We start from the raw sequence: 21,919 nt of genomic DNA, 5'->3' as shown, positions 1-21,919 counted from the left end.
TCGTCCTTTTTGATCCCTTTGTGAACTTTTTTCAGTTTAGTCAAGTCCTTTTTGAGATCGCAGTGCCAAAAACTACATGTAACATTTAAGGTAAAAGCAACCTGTGCTCTCAAAACAGAACCAGCTCATAGAATAGCAGATGCTGCATTAGCCATTATGCTGCTAGTTTACTTTTTGAACTGCAGTGAAAAACATGGCAGGCTTTTTCTTAAGTTTTCCCACTTTCCATGAAGGATTATTATGCAGTGACAGTGGTATCTGTCATCTGGGAGGCAATGGGATGAGGAACCCAGCAAGTCAGAGGACACAGCTTCCAAGCCCTGCTCTGAATATGGGAGGACTGGTTGCCTCCCTGGGCTTTCTCCAGTCCTCCTGTACTGAACTTTTGCAGACACCACTTTAGTTATTTTCCCAACAACTCTCTGAGATCAGTCAATATAATTATGTCTCTTTCATGGGGACCTAAGTTATGAAGAAATTAGGCAGTAAAATCTGCCTATTCAATTTAGGGTCTCAGTGGAACTTCCTAAAGACCTTTTGATGGTTGGGTTTTTTTTCAGAATGTGTGGCTTAATGCCACACGATGCTGTACATGCTTGCGCATGGCTCCCATTGACTTCTGCTGCAGGTGTGAGCACTTGGCTTATATGTAAATCAGAGCACAAGGTATCAGGTTGCCTGTACAGAAAGTCAGAAAGAAACACTTAATGACTGTGTATATTTTCAGCTGCTTAAACCATAAGATCAGCCTGCAATCTGGAATCTTGTTTTTCTAAATCTGCTTCTTCACTGGGGAGGAGGGGGGCATAGAAAATAACAGCTTTCACTACATAATCCTGATTCATTTCCAGAAATGATGCATCTTAGCAGCAAATTATCAAGAGGTCTTTTGGAAATAAAATAGTATGTGATCCTGTACTTAAATATTTAAAGACAATGCCAGTTCAGAAGTGGATAGAACTAAGATTTTATAGGCAACCTTCATTATTTAATTCACTGTCTTTGTAACCCTAATATAGTTACGGATGTAATTTTAGCTATAAGTATGAGATCCCCATGCTTTTCTCTGCAAAATATCCTGTACAGCAATGGTATTGTAGAAATTTAGCGTATTCACTCTTAGAAGAAACTGTAAGAAAAACATTGTAACCTCTAGGAGGCAGCATTTTATTGCAAAAACACTTAACCTGAATTCCAGTGTCTGACATTTCAGTAGCTTTTCAGGCTTTTCAAATCTCTTATGATTTAAAAAAAAATTGTAGTAGAAAAGAAATAAACATTTATACTTGCAGTGGAGCTATCTGTGCAAAAATGAGCTCTGCTTCTCCAACCAGCAAAAGTCAATTCTCAAATGAAATGGAGATAGTCAGGTGTAAAATGTGTTCCCTATTCTCAGGTTTTCAAAAGCAAGTTATCAGAGTTAGATGGAAAAGCAGAATATCTGGGTTGTTCATCTGCTGTCCGTGAGACACCCTCCACTTAGGAAAATATTTGTTCATTTGCTTGACTTCACCTCCTAATTGGAATCATACTTAAGCTTGTGCTTGCTGCTTTCCTAAATCAGCCCGTCAGCTTTGCAGTGACGTATTCTCCTTACTTTCACACAGCTCTGTCCTGAGCTGGAGCTGACATTTTCTTTTTGGGTCACTGTTATTGAGGTGCTAAGACTTCATCCTAAAGCAGTTCATCTGGTGAAGCAAAGATGTTATTTTTCTGCTGGGCTTTGTGGTGTGATGTGACTTTCTAAAGCACAGCTGCCTTCCTATCTGCAAATACAGATGGCCCTTTGGTGCTCTCAGAGGAGCTGTGATTTTTGAAAAACTACCTCACACATTAATACTTTTATAACATCCCAAGGGGAACGTATGTAAACATGAAACAATTGAGGACACCATGTTGGTTTATGACTTGAAGCTTTTGTAGACCTCAGAAACACTAAGCTGTTTTCATGCCAGTGAGGTCCCCACAAGCTCTACTTCAGTGTTGCCTATGCTTGACATACAAAGCTTTTAATTCCTAATTTATCCTCTGATCAACTCAACAACATGAATTGCTCTAACTTCACAGGTTAGTAACCTGGGGGAAAAAGGAGATCCTATCAAGTACTTTAGTCAGTTTTCAAGGGAATTATTACAACAACCAGCTAGAGTCTTTTTAAATGTAGGAATTAGATGGCTGAAATGGGAATAGGAAGGTCCTTAGTGGAGGTGGTAGGAAACAGATGGATGAATTCATAAGTTAAAAGTCCAGGAGGGCTCACTGTGATCCTCTAGCCTGACCTCCCCATATCACACAGGCCATTGATCTTCTTCAGTTTAATTCTTGACTGAATGAAAACAGGTCCCTTAACAACAAGTTACACACCACCACTCTTGATTTAAAAACTGCCCATGATGGAGAACCCTCCACAATCTCTGGGATATTGCTCCCAGGGAGATTATGCCCATTATTATTAGAAATTTGAAACATGTTTCTAGCCTGAGTTTGTCTGGCATCAGCTTCTGGCCATTAGCTCTTGTTAACCCTTTGTCCTCTAGACAGAAGAGGACCTCTATTATCAAAGATTTATTCCCCGGATGGGTAGCTATGGATTCTGATTGAGTCACCCCTTAGGCTTTTTACTGATAAATAGTCTGACCTCCTTGAGTCGTACTCTGATCCAGTGCCATCCAGTCCTTTACTCATTTATGTGGCTCTTTCCTGAACTCCCTCTAATTTGTCTAGTGAGTTGGTGGTCTGCCCGACACAGTGGGATGCAGCATTGTTCCACAGCAGTCAAACCAGTGCCAAATGCAGATGTTATAGGCCCTTCCTATTTCTACCCAGTGTTTTTCTTCTCATCCTCTTATGGATCACGCTACTCTTTCTGACCACTCTCAGTCTTTGGCATCTTCTTGAATCCAGGTTTTTCTCAGAGTCCCTGCTTCCTAGCGTTGTGACTTCCATTCTGTGAGCGTAGCATGTGTTCTTTGTCCCACAATGTCTGACTTTCCATTTGGCCACCAGACAGTCACTGTTCTTTGCTTCTGTACAGATGGCTCCTTTATGTCATCCTCCCTCACCACCCCCCTGCAATCTTCATGTCACTCACAGGACTTATCATCAATGATTTAGACTTCCTCCCAATCTATTAGTAAGGATATATACAAGAGGGGCAGACTCCTTGATGGTGTTTACTCTTACAGTTGTGTTTTTAAACCTGCTGACTCATCAGCCTTGAATCCACAGAGTGTATGCCAGGCTATTCTGGTATCATCTTGTTTCATAATCAAAACAGAGAGGAGAGGTTTGAAAATCTGCTTCCTAAGTGTTCGTCCTGTGTTGCCTAGGGCGATGCAAAAGCTGCACTGCAGCCAGGTTTACAGTGGATTCTGATGATACAAGCCACATGGTTGCCTCCTGAAATAGGTGTGCAACCAGATTTTTTTCAGAGATCTCCTGAATCCCACAGATTTTGGTCTCAGGACAGTATAATGTCACACTACAGGATCATTTACAATGAGCCCTAAACTGTATGCTTACAACCAACTCTATCCTTTTGGATGCTGAATTTTTATCATCATCCTAAGGATATCAAGGTTTCAGGAGCTTTACATCCCTTTACATCAGCTGAGGAGCCATCCTGAATGACATGTTTGCTGAAGGACCACAGCTGGAAGCTGCCTTTTTTGAAGCTGATTATTGTGTATCTCCATTCTAAAAGATAATGCTTGTTCTTTTCTAAATTGTTTCATTTACCTGATTTACATGTAAGGGTCTGTTTTGCTGTACAGAAGGATCATGACAGTGATGGAGGGGCCAAATTCCCCTTGCAAATCTTCTTTTTTTGCATATAAAAAATGTAGATTCAGCTGTTGTGTCTTAATAACATCGCAAACGATTCTTTCAGTGGTCTGTAATACTTCATCATCTAGTCAACACACTATTTACACAGCGTGGAAGACAAAATCCCTTTCCTAAAACATTTACAGCCTGAGACATCAGCATACAAAAGCACGAGGAGGTGTATGTAGTCATTATAAACACAATACTTTTACCTTCACTTTCGTTTTTGCCATGCTTTGTTTTCTTGTAAGGAAATGCATGGCAGCCACATGTGGTCCTCTGTCATTAACTGACTATTTCAGTGCCTAAGCTGGGTGATGTAAACTTTGCTGTGATCTAGCAAGCTATTTTAGACCATCATCCTGTTCAAACTGTCCAAATTTCTGGAGCGTAGAGTCTTAGAATATTTTAACAAGTCAATACAAGCAGAAACCTCAGCTTATGCCTTCAGGCTAAATCTGAATGGTACAAGGTTTTCCATGCAGAAACCACTCTTCCCCATTTCCTTCTGTGCAGCCCCTGCTTCTGCCCAGCAAAATGTCTCAGTGTCTCAGTAAGAATCAGGCAGAATAGCTCTGACAAATACTAGCTCCTGACAGAAAGGGCTAAGTAAGGAAATATAGTTTGCAACCATCTTTCATTCAGATGTATGTGGGCTTTTCTTTGTGATAATGGGGGATATTGGAAGTTTAATTTTTGTCTACTAATGCCAGAATAAAAGTTGCAAATCCCTGACCTGCTTATTCTAGTTGCTGGCAATTGCATTAGGGGGCCTTTTCAGTAAAACACAAACTGCCTTCTTCCGTACAGCCAATGGACTGAACGTGTCAGCATTTCAGTAGAAAAACTCAAAGCAGGAGCAAAGAATCCATAAGCACCAAAGGTTGGCCAGTGCCTTATATTTTCTCATCACACGATATTCAAATGTCTGAAGTAACAGGAGCTGAAAGCCATGCTAAGGAAATATTTTACAGTTGGAATGTACTGCTTATTTTCAGCTTCATTCTTGCTCTGTTGCTAGTATTAATATGAACCTGTTAGATTAACCCAGAGGAAATCAATTGTATTTTCTTCTAATCCTAATTTTAGCACAGGAATGTCCTTGGACTTATATGTACACAGCATTACATGTGGACTTTTGAGCACGTTTGCAATACTGTTTTTGTCCTTAAGCAGTTTACCTCTCACTTGGCCCTGGAGGTTAGATGAAGTCATAAAAAACAACAACAAAACTATTGGTCCCATAGCACAGTCTCAGAGCTGGCAGGTCTCGGGGAGTGAATTAGCTGCCCACGAATTAGAATAGGAGCATTACTACAGTACAGAGATGGAAGTTGGGAACCTTCATTTACCGAATTCCTGCTGGAGACAGAATGGGCTGATTCTGTTTTAAAGAAAGCAACATTTTTGTTTGCTTTGTCAAGAAAGATGTGGACCATTGCCCAAGGCCTGTGCTCATTTTTCTTTTCTTACATCTCTTTAGTGGTGCTGATAAACTTAGCCAGGGCAAATGTTTGCATTAGAAATGTGCCATAAGTAGGGTCCATCAATGAACTTATAATCATATATAAGCTCTTGTCATTTTTATACAAGTGTGCTGTCAGAATCTGGAGAAAAAAATGCAGTTAGAGTGACTGTACAGTGTGCTTTCAGGCCTGAACATAAAGTGTTGCTTGCAAAAACAGACTTTCAGCTCTCTGCAGTTTAACTTGGCCTTGGCAAAACTCTTTCCAAAGGTAGACATGATAGATAAAAAGCAATGTGATTGTGGACAATAGCAATGGGAATGGCCAGTGAGAAATGTCATTAACCTGGCCCCATTTTAGCTTACTATTTCTTTAAAGAAAAAGAAACAATCGTATTATTTGATATCAAGACAAGCAGCAAGTATAAAGCTGAGTTTGAAGTAAATTTATAGGCCAATTTTTTTTAGAACAGGAAGTGTTAAAAATAAGCAACCATTATAGATAGATGCAGTGGCTGAATGTGCCACAGCTACAGTTAAATCATGTATCGGTACCAGTTACATGTATCAGTGCACACATAAAATTCTGTAGTTTTGGCCTGTTGTGGATGGGTGAGGGAAGGTTTGTGATAGAGAGGTGGACATGTTGCCGTTTATAATTACGGAAGAGCATTTGGAAGAAAAGGCTAAATGAGTGGTCATAAGTAAGGTATGATATATTCAAAAAAGTGAGAAAAAATCCATGGCAAAATCTGAGCTGCAGAAAGATGAAAAAAACCCGAATTTCTAAACATTTCTGTATAAATAGTTCACTTTCTCCTGATCCACAGGCAGCAACTGTGTTCCAAAATAGAAAGACTCCCAGCAGAACTGGATATTTTTTTCAGAGCCTTATAAGGAACGTTTGGCTTCTTGCTCATTAGTTCCAGTCTGACCCGGATATGTAGTGACCAAAAACTATAATCATCTTCTGGCTACTAGGTACTCCTTGTGAAGTGACCCAGAAAATGGTTGTGCATGTCACAAGAAACACACTGAAAGATGGCATTCATTCTCCTCTCCCCACTCTTTGGGTAGTCTGAGAAAGAGGGTAAAAATGAATGAGTCAAAGAAAGTCAATTACTCCATCACCTCTGGAGAAAACTGACTGAGAGGGAAGTGTAGCTCTCTGAGCTTATTCAGGTGGGTTCTGACACTGTACTCATCAGCCCACCGCCTGACACTGGTGTAGTAAGCAGTATGACTAATACTTAGTATAGGCTGTTTGTGCTCTCATCTTCTCTCCCGAGGAAGTAGCATGCATGCTGGTGTGTCTCATTTGATAGGATTTTCTGCTTTCTTTTTTAATAGAAATACTGCTCTGTATTGATGTTAGAGAATGCAGCTCAAAAGGTACAGACCCTGTGCTCTGAGGGGAAGATGGTGAAATGTGGGACAGTGCTTAGTTCTTGTGGGTGTTTGTTCCCCAGCCTCAGAACAGTCCTCATGAGAACGTTTTCTCTGATATACATGCACACTTCACCCTGACTGTAGGCAGTGCTATCATGCAATGCTTTCATAACCAGGGCTCTCAGACCAGCACTTATTGGCAATCACTATCTTTCATTTAAGACAGAAAAAATCAACCTCTTGAACAAACTAGTAAACTACACTCAGAAAGACTGCTAGCGAGCTGATCCAATATTTGGATGCRCTTTCTGTGAGTTAGCTAGCAAGGCCCAGCCCCTTCTGCTGACGTCTTTCCTCTCTATCACACATCAGACTTTTCCCAGTGGAGCTGGAGAATAAGCTTCAATGAAAACTGCCTGTTTGCAGCTATAAGGAGATTGCAGGCACCACAATCACTATTTCCTCTGCCTGACCTGAAGCAGAAACTCCATCAGCAGGATGGAAAGGTAGTCTTATTGCCTAGCAAAGGTGGGATGATTTATCTCTGTCTCTAGATTGGTCCCTTTTCTTTGCTGTACAAGAGAATTGTTATCAGACTTCCAAAGAGAATGAAGCCAGGCTAGAAATCAGAGTGGATGTGCAAAAGCTGCTTTCCCAGGGAGGAGAAGGAATCACAGGATTTCAGTGCTTTTTCTTCCTGTGCAGCTCAGGACAATGGTTTTATCTGCCCCTGTTATTGCCCTGGGGGCTACCTTAGGGACTGCAACTAGCATCCTTGCCCTCTGCGGTCTCACCTGCTTCTGCAAATGCAGGCAACATGGCAAAGGACTCTCAGAAAAAGACCAAGATGAGGATATGGAAAATGCTAAACCCAGTGTGCTTCAGCCAGTCCAGCAAGTAAGACAAAGTCTTTAATTTACTCTGTGATTTTTCTTTAAATGCAGAGGGTGGGAATGTATCTTCTCTGTTAGGCTACCCAGTGTGTGATTTATGCTGCCTATTCTATCTGCTTTCTGGGTTCAGATTGTAACAACATGTTAATGGGAGAAGGACTAAGGGTAAACATAGAGCAGGGAGCTGGGTGACCCACAGAATTACCAGAGCAAGAGACAGCTGTCACGTTGCCAAGGAGAAAGCTGCTATCAGCAAAAATAAGGGAGGAGGATTGAAAATGCTGCTCAGTTGTCAAGCTAGATCACAGGGGAAATCATTTGTTGAGGAGAGAAGACTGGATTTTACCAGGTAGCACACAGCATTGTAAAGAAGAGATGACAGAGTATCACTCCTGCTGCAATCTCCTATGCAAGCTGTTTCTCTAACTCTATCCCCAGTATCTTATGGATCCAGCAGGATAGTTCCCTGTCAACAGCTGGTTTCTTCTGAAAACTTTCTCTTGTCCTCCCTCTGCCTCTCTGAGTGAGGGGTTTAATTGTGGGTGAAGTTAAAACAAGGTATTGAAATGATAATAAAAATATAAGTGGGTATCTAGAGTGTGGTGACTGGACAATCTCATCACAACTGTGTATTGCTTTTTCATTTACTATAAAAGCAATGTGAAGTGCTGATAATGTCAGACATCCCTGCATGGTCTTTCTTACTTATTAGGATCCAACAAAAATTGATTTACTCCTGAGCCCTATGCAAGAGGGAGCAAGAGGAATTATAGGATGTCTCTAGTATACTTATTGATGGGAAGCTCTTCTTCTGTGGGAAATTTTGACCAATTTCTTTGGCTGATTATAGTCTTTAGCATGAGCTATAACAGTGGTCAGTCTCTGAAAGTATTACTTGTTGGCTGTAGTTCTTGATGTTTGTATGTGAATAAGTCCTTTTCATTTTCACCCAAATGATATGCTATAGCAGCCAGTTCCAAGGCCCAGTGATCCATTGTATAGCATTGTCTTTGTTTGCCTTTTAATTATCTGAAGTGCCTGTTATTTTTGTATTATTAAAGAGTTTAGCAAGAATCCTAATAGGACTTCTCTGTAATGTTTATAATTAGATATTCAGTTTGTCTCTGGCTGGCAGTCTTAGGCTCTCTGTAGAGAAGAGTTCTAGCAGCTTCATGCTCCTGTTGCAGTTTTTTTCTGAGGGAAGATGACCGGATCTAGTAATTGTATTATAACTTTTGATGCACATACACAGAACTATGTTACAGTAGCTTCTGTGGCAGTAGGGGAGGGGAAGGTAGGGTTCCACTAACTATGGCCAAACATCACTGAGTTTAGGACTTCTCAAGAGATTGCTGCTAATTCTGGACCCATCCATGGATTTGGTGAATACCAATTTGTCTTTTCCCAGGGTGAATTTCCCCCGCTTTCATGTTTACTAGTTTTGTCATATCCATTCCAGGCCTCTTTTTCATCCTGGCTAACTCATATAGGGGATTTGCCAACCCCTGTATATAAAGATGTGTGATAAAGCTGAGATTTTCTGAGTTGACCATTAAAATGAATGATAAGTATGTAGCTTTGATGGTCACATCACTTTGCATAGCATTTTTTCTAGCTGTTAGTATTTGGAACAATGCTACCCACAGATCACTTCACCATCAGTCTCTTTCTACAAGAAACTTTCATATGTTGTTTTCTAGCTCAAAACCTTCTCAAATCTTTGCCTTAATTCCCTTCTTGGATTGGACTTTTTTCTTTCATACAGCTTCTTGGGAAACATCTTGAGAAAGTGTTAATCCATCCTGGAGCTTCTCCTTCAAGGTGCCATCCTGCCTTCCTGTCTGAGATAACCACTAAATTGCCATGAAGTCCAATTAAGCACTTAGTACCCAGCATGTCATAGGTTATGGTCCTCACAAAATTTCTACATTCATTCATCAAGTTTTGCAGTAATTTAATATCATATTTAACCAATATGGAATCAAATTCTTCACCTCACTCTCAGTGCATCACTCTTACCTGAGTGATTGTATTCTTTTAGCATTATAAGGTTCATAATTAGAAGTATTACTGTCTTTTTCTTAAAAAAGAAAAAAAGACAAATTATAGCTGCCGAATGAACATTCTGTCACAGAAAGTGCAAAATGTTCTTAGTTTGCATATTCCGTATGTTTACCAATTCTTTCCAGTTAAAATATTTTTACTGCCAGGAACATGCATTCTCTGTGCTGTCACTGATTCATAGTTAGTCTACATTCCTTAAAGGAATGAATCTCAAATTGAGTTCTGAGCCTGTGAAGTTTTATCATCTGTGTCTATGTTTATAAATTGTCCTGTCGGGATTTTTTTCCACTGATGGAGAACTACATTTGTGCACTGTATGTCCTAGTCAGTGCTTGGCATACTTAATATATGAAGCCTGTCAGGGCCACTGATTCTGGTAAACAGAGATGACAAAAGAAAGATGAAACAAGACTATATTTTATCCACTTGAAATGTCTCCCATTATGCTGATGCTTATTTTTACTATAGATATAAGCTCCCCATGGTCATGCCCTGCGTGCATGAGGGGGAAGAGTTCAAACACAAAGATACATCTACAGAACAATTAAAACCTGATGTAAATTTGCAAATTCTCAGCAAAGGGTGCAGAATAAGCATCCCTAAACACACAGAGCAATAGGAGCAAGCTAGTGCATTGTTTGAGTGAGACTAGAAAGGGACCCAGAAGGGTTGGTTGCAGGGTCCTAGCTAATTTTGGTTTCTTTGCTTTCACACATTTTATGCAGACCTATCTGAACTCTTCTGCTCATCTCTTTATTTAAGATATTGCTGCTGATTTGCAAAGGGAACTTCCATAGGGCTCTGCTATGCAACAAGATTAGCAGACAGCACTTGGGAACAGAGCTGGCAGCAAAAATAATAAACAGAGGCAGATGCAGTTGGAAAAGGGGGTGGGCTGGTCCCACTGTGCTTACATATGTCTCTCATCTCTAATTCTGCAGAGCAGACAGAGTAGAGGAATATTTAGACCCAGTGGAGCTCTTAGTTGCTGTGTGCTGATGGATTTCCTGACTAAATGTCTGGCTTTTAGCAAGTGGAGAAAAAGACTGTAATAACAATATCTCACATTTGTGTAATGTTTTTTATCCTGAAGGATCCAAAAGTGCTTCATATGCTAGCAGCATATAGCACCACAGACATACCTCTCTGGTGTGAAGGTCAGTGAATAGTAGGACAGTAGCCTTATTCAGTTGGTTCAGGAGAGACAGAACAGCAGACACTGGCCACTGCAGCAAATACTTTATGGGCGTTAGGAGTATTGTCTTTGCAGAACAAAATTGACCTTGTTTTTCATGCTATTGTCTAGTGGTTCCTCACATGTTTTGTTTGGTTGGTTTGTTTTAATTTTAGAAGAATGAAAAGCTGAACCATCTAAGATTTGGATGAGTAACTTCAAACCTTCTAAGGAGTTTTATGACTGATGATGCTCAAATCTCTAAAAGAGAGATCTCACTTCCTTCTTTTACAGACCAGCACCATAATGGCTTATACAATATCTAAACTCAACTGAATGCTAGGTTGGGTGTCTACACAGTGATGAGTTTCTTTCTCAACTCACTCTTATTCCAAAGTCCTTAAAATTAAACAAGAGAAAATGCTGTATTACAGAGTGGACTTCTTAAACACCAACACACTGGTTGCCTTGAGAAGATGAAGTCACTGACCTAATTAGATCTTTACCGCTGCCAAGTGCTTATCACAGTAGTGCTGTGATCTCCACAGATGACTAGAGAGCCAAAGTCCAAGACTACATTCTTTCTTCAGCTCTGTTTCTTGAGGAGTAGGCATGTTCCCTGAGGATACATGATCTGGGACCACAGGGTCCCAACACAGACAAGTGCCTCAGGGCATTGTCTGCATTCATTATTAATAGGAAGCAGTGAGACTAATGAAAACTTTAATTACAATTAAGAATGCTTTCTGGCTCACTCTCACTCTAAACTTAACACAGAATAGACTGGCAAGGAGAGGGGTTGGAGAGAATCCCATTGCACAATAATAACCAAAATGGCAGTTTCACTCCTGCTTTTTGTCTTTCATGCTTTGGAAGCATTAATAAAATCTGATGAGAGGATCAGGGTCATTTACTAGTCAGCTTTTGTTCTTTCCCATTGTTGAATCCAAATATACATGAATCAGGAATGACTTCAGTTGTGAGTAGCCAAGATTTTTTCTTTTGGGACGTAAGTAAAACTTATATTCCACTAAAAGATTTTTCATGAGCCCTGTTTTGGGAGAACAGTAATGCCTTTGTGCCAACCTTTGCCCCAGCTTCCTGGGCTTTACACCATCTTGCAGGTCCTTCTGTTGATTCAGTGTCAGTGAACCAGCAGGGAATTGAAATGCTAAGAACAATGCAGACGTAAATCAAAATATCAATCTCCATATAATAACGGGGAAACATTGCTTTTCTAATGAGGAGAACAAGCACTTCTTTAAGTGTTCATCTGCCTGCTTGTGTGTTCAACAGAAGGGATGTGTGTGAGGGTGAGGTGGAGCGCTGGTCAACAGAGCCAAGAAAGAGTCCAAGAGGCTGAGAGGACCACTGAATCAGCTATTCTTGATATACCTTTGCAGGGCTGATATGTTCAACTAGTTCTGCTTTTCTTTATTACACCGTAGTGGTACTTGCTCCAAGTGACTGTATGATCGGCAACTTTGCCTTCCTAATGCTTACTACACTCTCACATAAGATGTTCTATAAATCTGTGGGTGATGTTAACCTCTTGATCTTGGGTTTGACTTCAAACGGCATGGTAAAAAATACCATACCTCAATCATAGCAAACTGAACTTCTTTCATGTCCCTTACTCTGCTAAGAGAGAACACAGATTTAGAAAGATTAACTGCTACAGAAAAGGAGGAATAATCACACAATAAAAATGTATCTTTTTCTTGTTGCAACCAAACATCTGTAGAGGAGTGAATCTGAAAAGACATGCACCAAGAAGAAGGGTAACAGATCTGGCAAAAAAATCTCTTGACATACAGACAGTGGTTTCTCTAAACCAAGAAGCAATGACATTAAGAACAACCAGATGCACCATCTTTTCCCACTTTGTCTCAGCAAAGTTAACCTTGGGAGAATCAGAATTAGTCCAATTAGTGCAGAGTAATAAACAAAATTTTAATTTTCAGTTCAGCGTTAAGAAGACTGCAGAACCAGTCCAGCCTCGAGCACTCCTGAAGTTTCCCAACATCTATGGCCCCAAACCAGTAGTAACTTCACCTGAAATTGTTAACTACACACAGTACTCCTTGAAGACAACAGAAGAACCAGATAGTGGAAAACATACTGGTTTGGATGAGAACAGGATGAAGATACAAGTCAATGAAGAACTGTTTGTTCTCCCTCAAAACGGTAGGAGCGTTTAGTCTTCAGACTAACGATCGCTTTTCTGGGTGTAGATCTGTAATGCTTGTGTGCATAATGCAATCCTGGTTAGAGAAATGAATGTGAAAATGAATACATGCGGCACTTTTTGATCTTTTGTCATGAGCATTATAAGTGAGTTCTTTTTTAAATGCATATGTTTAGTAGAAAGTAGTCATGGAACCCATCAGGAGATTCAGTTAATGAAGCCATAATTATGGCTGGTTGGAAATTTTTTACCCCCCAAATTTTTTTACCCCAGTTGAAGAATGCTGACTTATTGGAAAAAAACATTTTGTAGAAAAACATGTATTTAGGGTAAAATTTTACTGGGAGCAGTTGCCACAGTATGGGTGGAATATCTGGCCAAAACTAGGTAGAACTGCTCCCCAGGACAAATGCTAGCTGTCCAGCCACTGTCCTTGTCAGCGATATCAACAGCCTGGGTTCACGCTTGTACTTTATGTTCTCTGCTTTTTCTTTTCACCAGTTCTGTGAGATGGTCTTGGCTTGTCATAATGTGCAGTAAAACTGAAGGCTGAAACCTCAGACATTTTTACCAAACAGAATTCTTTTTTTCCAGCCAGCCCAAATAGTAACATGCCAACACCTGGAACATAAGATTCCCAAAGCCTTAGAGAAAATGTAATGCTAATTATATACATCTGGCAGCACATTTGGGTTGCTTCCATACTGATTTTTACCTTCACAGCTGCCTTTTTAATGGCATAATTGAGTCTTACAGTTATCACATTAATAAAACCTTCCTGAAAGTTTGCTGGAGAAACAATGATGATTTTTTTTTTCAAGGTAGCTCCTTTTAGTTTTTTTTAAATCATTTGAGATTATATTTTTGTCTTGCTGGGAGGAGGATCACCACCTGCCTCCTTTTTACCCTGAGACTTGTGAGTATGGGAAAGAAAGGAATGCTGTGACATGTGGGCAAGTGGCTGTATTAGAGGAAGAGACCATGTGAGCCACATCCTCAGGTGTCAGAAGATTATATGTGGGGAGGCTGAAAGAAGGTGGTTGCGTGTAGACTAAAACTTTATATAAATGAGTTGGTGTGATAGCCTCTCTGCACTGCTAGCAGCACAAGGAAGTTTGCTTTCTGCTGTGCCTAATTTCATAGCTCAAGTGCTGCTGAAATAAAGCAAGAATTGTTGCCTTCTCCTTTTGGTGACACATTGAACTGATTTGGACTGTGACTGATATTTTTAGGAGGAAATGTGCTGGTCCCACTAATGTTTTCTGTCTCAATCAGAACTGACCTCGCAGGTAACAGCTTTTGATGACAAAAAGCAGTAGCTTGTCTTTTAGTCTTGCCTCTTGCTTTATTTCAGTATACTCACTTTCAAAATCGGACATGGAAGAACTGCCTCACAGCTTCCCAAACTCACCATCTTCAACCTGGTCAAGTGCTGTGGGAATAGATGTAATATTGCCCTTCTGCATGACAAAAACTGTGTTGTTAAAAAAAAAAAAAGGCTAAAGAGGTCTGAATTAATGCAGAGGTATATGGCAACTCAGAAGCAGACTCAAGTTCTTATTCCAAAGAACAGAAGATTGAATTCATCAGTGTGAGGACAACAGTATAGTGACAACAGTATAGTAACAACAGTGTAGTTTAGACATCTTGGCCTAGGCACAAGATGAAAGAGCAAATGTTTCAGCCATCTTGGAGCACAAGGCTGCAGAGAGAGCAGAAAGCACCAAGTGCTGTAGAAGGAGCTGAGAGTGAGAGAAGATAGAGGGAAGAGGAAATATGATGAGGGAGGGTGAAGCAACAGAAGTGATATTCCTGCATACAAAGTGCAGGAATAGCAAGACATGGATGAATTAGAAGACTTGAGTTAAAACAGTGTGTATTTGAACTCCATGGAAGGTGAGGACCTGCCTCCTAACAGGGTTACTTCAGTTCCAGGTGTGGTAAAGGATGTGTGTGTCACTGAGCGCTTGAACCCTGAGAGGGCAGCCAGCTGTAACCAGGTCCCTGAACTGCGCTATTCCCTTGCATATGATCGACAAAAAGCTGAGCTGCATGTGGCCCTTCTTGAAGGTAAGAGGCAGAGATTTTGTACTGTTGATTCTCTATCTGGAAGGTACAAGACACTTGCTGATTTTCTAAAGTGTTCCCCTCACATTAAAATTAATTAATCCTTTGCAGCAATGCATGGAAGGATGAGCGGGGACCAAGACACTGGATGCCATTGCTACATACTGGGCACACTGATGAGCAAGTCTGGTATTGTTGAGGCCCAGACGGAGCTGAAGAAGAAGGTGCTTCACACCCTCTGGGAGGAAGTCCTGCTGTTCCCATTAACTGAGGAGGAGGTGCCAGAGGGAACACTGACTCTCACCCTGAGGAACTGTGACAAGTTCTCCAGACACAGCATTGTGGGTGAACTTAAATTGAGCCTTGCTAACATGGAGGACTCCTTTGGGATGGCCCGGTGGGAAAGACTAAAGACTCCAGAGAAGGTATGGACTCAGTCTGTGGTGGTAGTCTGGAAACCCTAATGACCCAATCCTGGTTTTGAGAGACAATGAGTGCCTGCAGAGGTCGCTCAGCACTTCTCTGTGTCAGGGCCTGTAACTAACCATTTCAGAAAGCAATCAAAGGCCATCAACCCAGCCTCTCAATCTACAGCTCTAGGCATTTAGGATGTGTCAAAACCTTCTCTCCTCCTCCCAAACTATGTGATAATCTGGCACTAATAGCTGTAATTCAAAGACTATGTCTAGAAAAAGTTACATGAGTTTCTGTGAATTAATGATGTGGGGACTGTGATAACAAGAGCCAAACTACCAGAGACTGCCTACAGAGCCAGACAGAGGGACTCTTTAGAGCTGGGTGTGGGACATATCATGGCACCCCAGAGAGCCCTAAGCTAGGAGTGAAATGCATTGGTGGGACTGTAATGTTGAACTGAAGACCATCACCCCTAACTGTGATGAATCCAAGCAGTGCTATTCATTCTGGGAGATATCAAAACATCACTCATTGCACTGCTGTTTTTTAAATGTAAACCCCTTTTTCCCTCCTTATCCACATCTTCCCAACATGACAGACAGGGAAAATGGAGGAAGGGATACCAACAGTACTCAAAGTAGGTACAGGAGAGGCTCATTTGTATGAATTTCTTATGAGCAAATTACCCCTGGAACCTTTCTCCTGCCATGAGCTAGGTTATTCTTCTAGTAGTAGCAATACACTTAACAAAGCAGCAGGGCACTGCTATTGCTGCTACTAGTATATCGCTGCCTGGCCCCATCAGGTGAGAGGGCCACTGAGCTGGCCTCAGTCACAGAGTACAGATTTAGCATTTCTGATTTCGAATAATGCTAATTTATCTGGTCACTACTTGAATACTGATAGGGCTGGCTACTCTGAAAAACCCTGGGCAGAGAGACGGGTAGCAGGAACAAATGGACAGTCTGGGTCGGTTTAATAAACCTAAAACTCAAGGCTAAATACTTGCCTAACAGCCCTAAGCTGAACTGAGTTTCCAGTCTGCTACTGCAAAAAGATATGTGCAAAAGAAATTATTCCAATATAAGTCATAATGATTTAAATTCCTAAATGAAGCTACACTGAACATCTGCCTCCCCCCCTCCCCCACCAAATCTACTGTAGTAGCTGCTTTATGAGTGATACCCAAGGAACAGCCTATTCACAGTGATGGTCAGTTTTCGCTCAAGTACATCTGATAGAGTCCTCACATACTGGGTACTCTGCCTTGGTCCAGCTTCATAACTGTACACAGAAACAGGGCAGCTTTTATTTATTCTCCAGACTGACAGTACAAGGTTAACACTAACAGTACTGCTGAACAGTGCCCCAGTTTGAGCTGAGGATGCGCAGTGAAGGCTGTATTTGCGTCATCCGGGACCTGAAAGAGCCAACCATTACACAGATAGCTTATATACAGATCCTGAATCATTCATCGAGAATCAAAGCATGAGGGAGTGAGGAAGAGCTGATCAGAAAAGAGGAGCTATTTTTGTCAGCATCCATCCAGGCTTTGTTTAAAGTCTAGTGTTTCCTTGAAAAGCCACAAGCTGTAGATATTTCATTCCTACACTCCCAGTAACTCTCCTACACAAGGGAAAGAACTCAGAGGGGAGCTTACAACTAACCAGGTAACTAATTAGGACTGAGGAATGCATGATGTGCTGTGAGCAATGCAAAGCAAAGATGTTGTAGATTGATATCCTTATCTTGTCTTCCTTCCCTCCCACTGCTTTGCTAATGACAGTGATGATAGTGGCTCCTTGCATAGCACCTTCCCTTTTGTGAGTTCACTGTGCTCTGCACACTTAATACATTAATGACCTCTGATGCTTATTACCCTCATTGCACAGAAGGGAAGACTGAATCCGTGGTGGTTGCGTGAATTTGCCAGATTGTAACACAAGGTGCTGGTTATGGATTTACTAGATAAAAAAAGAACACAGAAGGAAAGAGAAGGAAAAGCATCTCTGGCTTGGTCTCTTCCTGAAAAATTCCAGCAGAGACAAACCATTGTAGGTTTTAGTTTCATGTGGATACAGGCTGGTCAAAGACTTGACCAGAATTTTAAGGTCAAGAAAGCCATAAGCACAACATAGGATGTGCGTGCACAATGTGTGAATGTGCGCATGTTTACAGAGCGTATGTATGTAGGCAGAGGGGCTACAGTACTCTCCTTCCTTCCTCCCTGCCCCACCATCTTCTTCAGTATATCTCTTTGTTCCTGGAGCCACAGGAAACAAAGTCTAGTCAAGAGCTATAGAGTGGGACCTGCTGAGATGCAGATATGAAAACAAAAGCAGCTCATTACTTGCCTAAACAGTGGTTTTGTATTGGGTTAACTCCCTCCATGTACAAACACACCTATTCTTTTGCAGTGGACATAGAGCCATTTGAATCTGCCTCTTTTTTTTTTTTTTTTTTTTTTTTAAGATGCACTTGAATTTAGGATAGGATATATGTAGATGAAATGCATGCATGCCCTTTGTTGCTACCTGAGTTCATGAAAAAAGATGTACTTGGGCTGATTTTGGATGGAGTTTCAGGCTTCCTTGCTAATGGCCTCCTACCTGATTTGTGCACAACAAATAAGTCATTCAAGCCAGACAGCGATGACAGCCATGTTTTCTGGAGAATCAATCAGCTCACAGGGAACATACAGGGGGTCTGTCCTTGAATGCTGGCGAGTAACTGGGTGAAAACTTATTTTGAAATATTTATGACTCACTTAAAACTGAGAGTGCAGAGCACAGAAGTGGCCTGGAGAAGTGCTGTCTGTCCTATAGCTTGTAGATCATGCCGAGAAGTCCAAAGGGAGTCTATTGAATTGGCACTGGCTTTCTGTGACTCTTCTGGGTCATTAACCTCACACTAAAACAGATTTCTGTCACAAGCTGGTACTCACTGACAGAATAACTACTTCCCTTTTGCCCCTTACCATACGTTTTAGAGCTCTACACACACAGACATGCTCTTTCTCTCCTTCTCCACCAACTCCCTACTGGAAAACAGCACTGCTTTCAAAGRAAAGATCAATTGTTGGTGTGATTATTTCCCTCTTGTTTTGCCTTCAGGGATACTTGTCCAAAGCAAGTGAGAAAGAAGGCAAAAAAGGTCAGGAGGCTAAGAGGCCAATCACTACTGGGAAGAAGGGAATACAAGAAAAAAAAAAAAGTGTGGCCCCCTGAAGGGAAAGCTTGATTGTTTGGAGCATTTGCCCTAAAGGAAATCCAGCGTGGAGCAGGAGGGAGAACTGTCCACAGGCTTGAGAGAAGACAGGAAGGAAAAGTAAAGTATTGTGCTGAGCTTATGGAAGTTTTTAGGTTCATTGATGTTTTTAATACCAAACAAGGGTGCCAGAGAAGGTTCAACACCAGCTTCAATGTCTGGCTATGTGACACAACCCAGAGTATCATCTACTCTTTCCTAGAGAGCCTGACATCCTCGCTAGGCAACGGGGACCGGGGTCCAAGTCTAGTCAGAGTCTATGTCACAAAAATAGCAACTGAAATGAAAAGCAAATGATAAAAAGCAGTAATGAAAGTAGGAGATATAAATAAGCAGAAAGGGCAGCTGGATGATCTCTCAAAAAAGGAATAGACACGCTTTCACTTATTACCTATGATAGCCCCAAATTCTCTTCTTCTGACTAAATATTCCACTTAAAACGGCTGTTAGGAAGCAATTACTTTCCAGCAGCAAAAGAAAGAGGTAACCCATACGATCAGGGTCTAATGAGTAAAGGAGCCCTCTGAGACACCTTTGCCTGGTTTCCTCTCATCCAGTTTAACTGCAAGAATTTTCTGTACTAGGGCAGAGAGATGACTTGGTAGATCTATGACATTACACCCATCACCTTGCACTGTTCAATTTTCCTAATGTTATGGCCAAAACTGTATCAAAAGTTAACCTTTACTTCCTGTGTCTATGTTTCCAGGAGCCATCTACAGGCCATGGGGAGGTCCTGCTTTCTATCAGCTACCTGCCAGCAGCCAACCGCCTGCTTGTGGTGATTATTAAGGCTAAAAATCTGCATTCCAAGCAGCTGAAAGATCTACTTGGAAACAGTGAGTGGAAGAGCAAGAAAATGGAAGTTGTTTCTGCTTTTATGTAGATCTGGAAAGGCAGTGGGAAGGGTGGTGGCTGGGGGAAAGGATGTTGGGCTTAGAGAGCCAAAAAGATTTGAATAATTTTTAACAAGTGAAAAACAAACAAAAAAAGCCCCAGACCCCAAGATCAGTGTTTCTCATGTTCTCTCAGTTGGCCAGCTATCATCAGATAGCTCAAATACAGATTGTCTTGTATTTGTTTTGTTCCACATTCATTACTATGGTGTTTCTCTCCACTTCCTATACAGATGTTTCTGTCAAGGTGACACTGAGGCATCAGTCCTTGAAGCTGAAGAAGAAGCAGACAAAATGTGCAAAACACAAGATCAACCCTGTCTGGAATGAGATGATCATGTTTGAGATGCCTCATGAGCTGCTGCATGCCTCTAGTGTGGAGTTAGAGATGATGAGCCAGGATGGTGCTGGGCAGATCCACATACTTGGCAAATGCAGCCTTGGCCTGCATGTTGTGGGCACAGAGAAGAACCACTGGGAAGAAATGCTGAGAAACCCCAGGAGACAGATAGCCATGTGGCACCAGCTCCACATGTAGGCACACCATGGTTACTGCCAACCAGATTTCTGCCAGGCCCCTGAGCCTGAGGAAATAAGCTGTATTTCACCTTCCACCTTCCCGTCCACAAAATGGCCAGGCACAACATTCTTTTTATGCCACCTTCCTTGATTTCCTGCCAAAAGAATGCCTCATGCTAGCCCAGGAAATAGTCTGGAAAATTCATTTAAGGGACAATCCCCCATCTCATCAAGTGTTTCTCTCAAACAAGGGATTTGAATGTGTGGATGATTTGAATTAACTTTATCAGCCTGCGCACTATCATTTCCATGTGGTTTCTAAAGAGTATAGATCTGTTTCTGTGAAATGACTAAACCAACTCAAGGAAGGGGAGCAGAGGGATCCCTTCCTTGGGTAGAAAATGTAACCGACTCCTTGACATCTGGTATTGTTGCCCAAGTCCCTTGGTGAGGGCTGGCTCCATTATCATAAACATGCTGCAGCCATTTTGCTAGTCACTGTTTTTCATAATGCTTTACAAGACTGAGAAATTAATCACAAAACTAACTCTGACTGCTGACCCAAAGTAGCGGTGTGATAGAGAGAGTAAAACCAGGTGGAAGCATAGACCAGTGTACATTAGTTGGATACCTAGAAATAGAGAAAGAACTGAGAGAAAGAACAGTGGAAGAAGATAAAGTGAGACAAAGTCAACACCATCATTCTGTGTAGCCTTGGAAGCAAACACTGCCAAATACTAAGTCAAATACCTTCCTGGAGTGTTGGATACCTTGGATTTAGGGTTGCTGAAAGCCACTGAAAACATGAAAATTTCAGGATCTTTTAACAGAATACTCATGTCTTCTATCTTGTTCTCTACAATGTCACCTAGAAAGACCCTCAACACAGATAAATAGTTTTTGTTCATGTTACCTCCAAAGCTACCAAATCCTTCTGCTTAGTGCCATCTTTCCTATCTGGGAATTTCTGAGCTGGACAAGTTTCAGATACTCATATTCCAGGAAGCATCTGAGACTAGACAAAAGAAGTGAGATCATTTCATACCTCAGCACTTAATTGATGGTTTTGGTTTGATGGTTAGCGATCACACACTCCAACCCTCATGCTAGGACTACTAAGAACTGCCATGTGTTTCATCACCTCCAAACAGAAGGAATTCACTGACCAGGCAGATTCTCCATGGCTTGTTTTTTTGTGTGCACTTTCAAGATTTGATGTGGTTTCAATGTTACTGTTTAATGCCCTTTTGGTGTCTAAATGGACTGAAAGCTGCCATTGGCAGTGGTGATGTTATGACCCTATGAGCACACTGCTTGTTCTGCCACTTGATACCAAGTAGTAGACACAGCTTTAAGGGACTTGCATGGGGACAAGGCATGTGAAAGTCTGAAAAGAGGACCATATGGTTTTTAGCACTGAAGAAGTCAGAGGATAGCAAAATTGCATTGCTTCCCACTTCATTTTTGCAGAGTCAGTTTAATCCTGTATTTAATTCCTGGGCTGCATTAGGAAGAGGGTTGCCAGCAGGTTGAGGGAAGTGATCATTCCCCACTACTTAGCACTGGTGAGACCACGTCTGGAGTGCTGGGTCCAGTTCTGGGCTCTCCACTGCAAGAAAGATGTGGACATACTGGAGTAAGTTCAGCGAAGGGCCACAACGATGATTAAGGGGTAGGAGCATCTGACATATGGGGAGAGGCTGAGTGAGAGAGCTGGAACTGTTCAGTCTAGAGAAGAGATAGCTGAGAGGAGGT

The 21,919-nt window shown here is 41.4% G+C and overlaps 1 protein-coding gene across 2 annotated transcripts; it reads left to right on the top strand.

Annotated features, from left to right (window-relative positions):
- The first annotated feature begins 7,084 nt into the window (after positions 1-7,084).
- Positions 7,085-20,322, top strand: SYT13 (synaptotagmin 13). Of its 2 annotated transcripts, none has more exons than XM_026091877.1 (6): positions 7,085-7,576; positions 12,775-12,997; positions 14,934-15,068; positions 15,177-15,490; positions 19,459-19,588; positions 19,879-20,322. In XM_026091877.1, exons 1-6 carry the CDS (start codon positions 7,394-7,396, stop codon positions 20,181-20,183), a joined length of 1,290 nt encoding a protein of 429 aa, XP_025947662.1. In that variant the 5' UTR covers positions 7,085-7,393; the 3' UTR covers positions 20,184-20,322. The 2 variants fall into 2 exon arrangements, with proteins under 2 accessions (XP_025947662.1, XP_025947671.1); XM_026091886.1 differs by having other exon boundaries at positions 14,934-15,075; positions 15,196-15,490.
- The last annotated feature ends 1,597 nt before the right edge of the window (positions 20,323-21,919 follow it).

The sequence above is a fragment of the Apteryx rowi genome, unplaced genomic scaffold, assembly GCF_003343035.1.
Source record: "Apteryx rowi isolate R43461 unplaced genomic scaffold, aptRow1 scaffold_122, whole genome shotgun sequence".
In the NCBI taxonomy this organism is placed as follows: domain Eukaryota; kingdom Metazoa; phylum Chordata; class Aves; order Apterygiformes; family Apterygidae; genus Apteryx; species Apteryx rowi.
This window is presented reverse-complemented; position numbering and strand designations above follow the sequence as displayed.

Coding starts and splice junctions, on each gene's coding strand:
- SYT13 (XM_026091877.1), top strand. CDS start 7,394: ATGGTTTTATCTGCCCCTGTTATTGCCCTGGGGGCTACCTTAGGGACT. Junction 7,577..12,774: donor TGCTTCAGCCAGTCCAGCAA/GTAAGACAAAGT, acceptor TTTAATTTTCAG/TTCAGCGTTAAGAAGACTGC. Junction 15,491..19,458: donor GACTAAAGACTCCAGAGAAG/GTATGGACTCAG, acceptor CTATGTTTCCAG/GAGCCATCTACAGGCCATGG.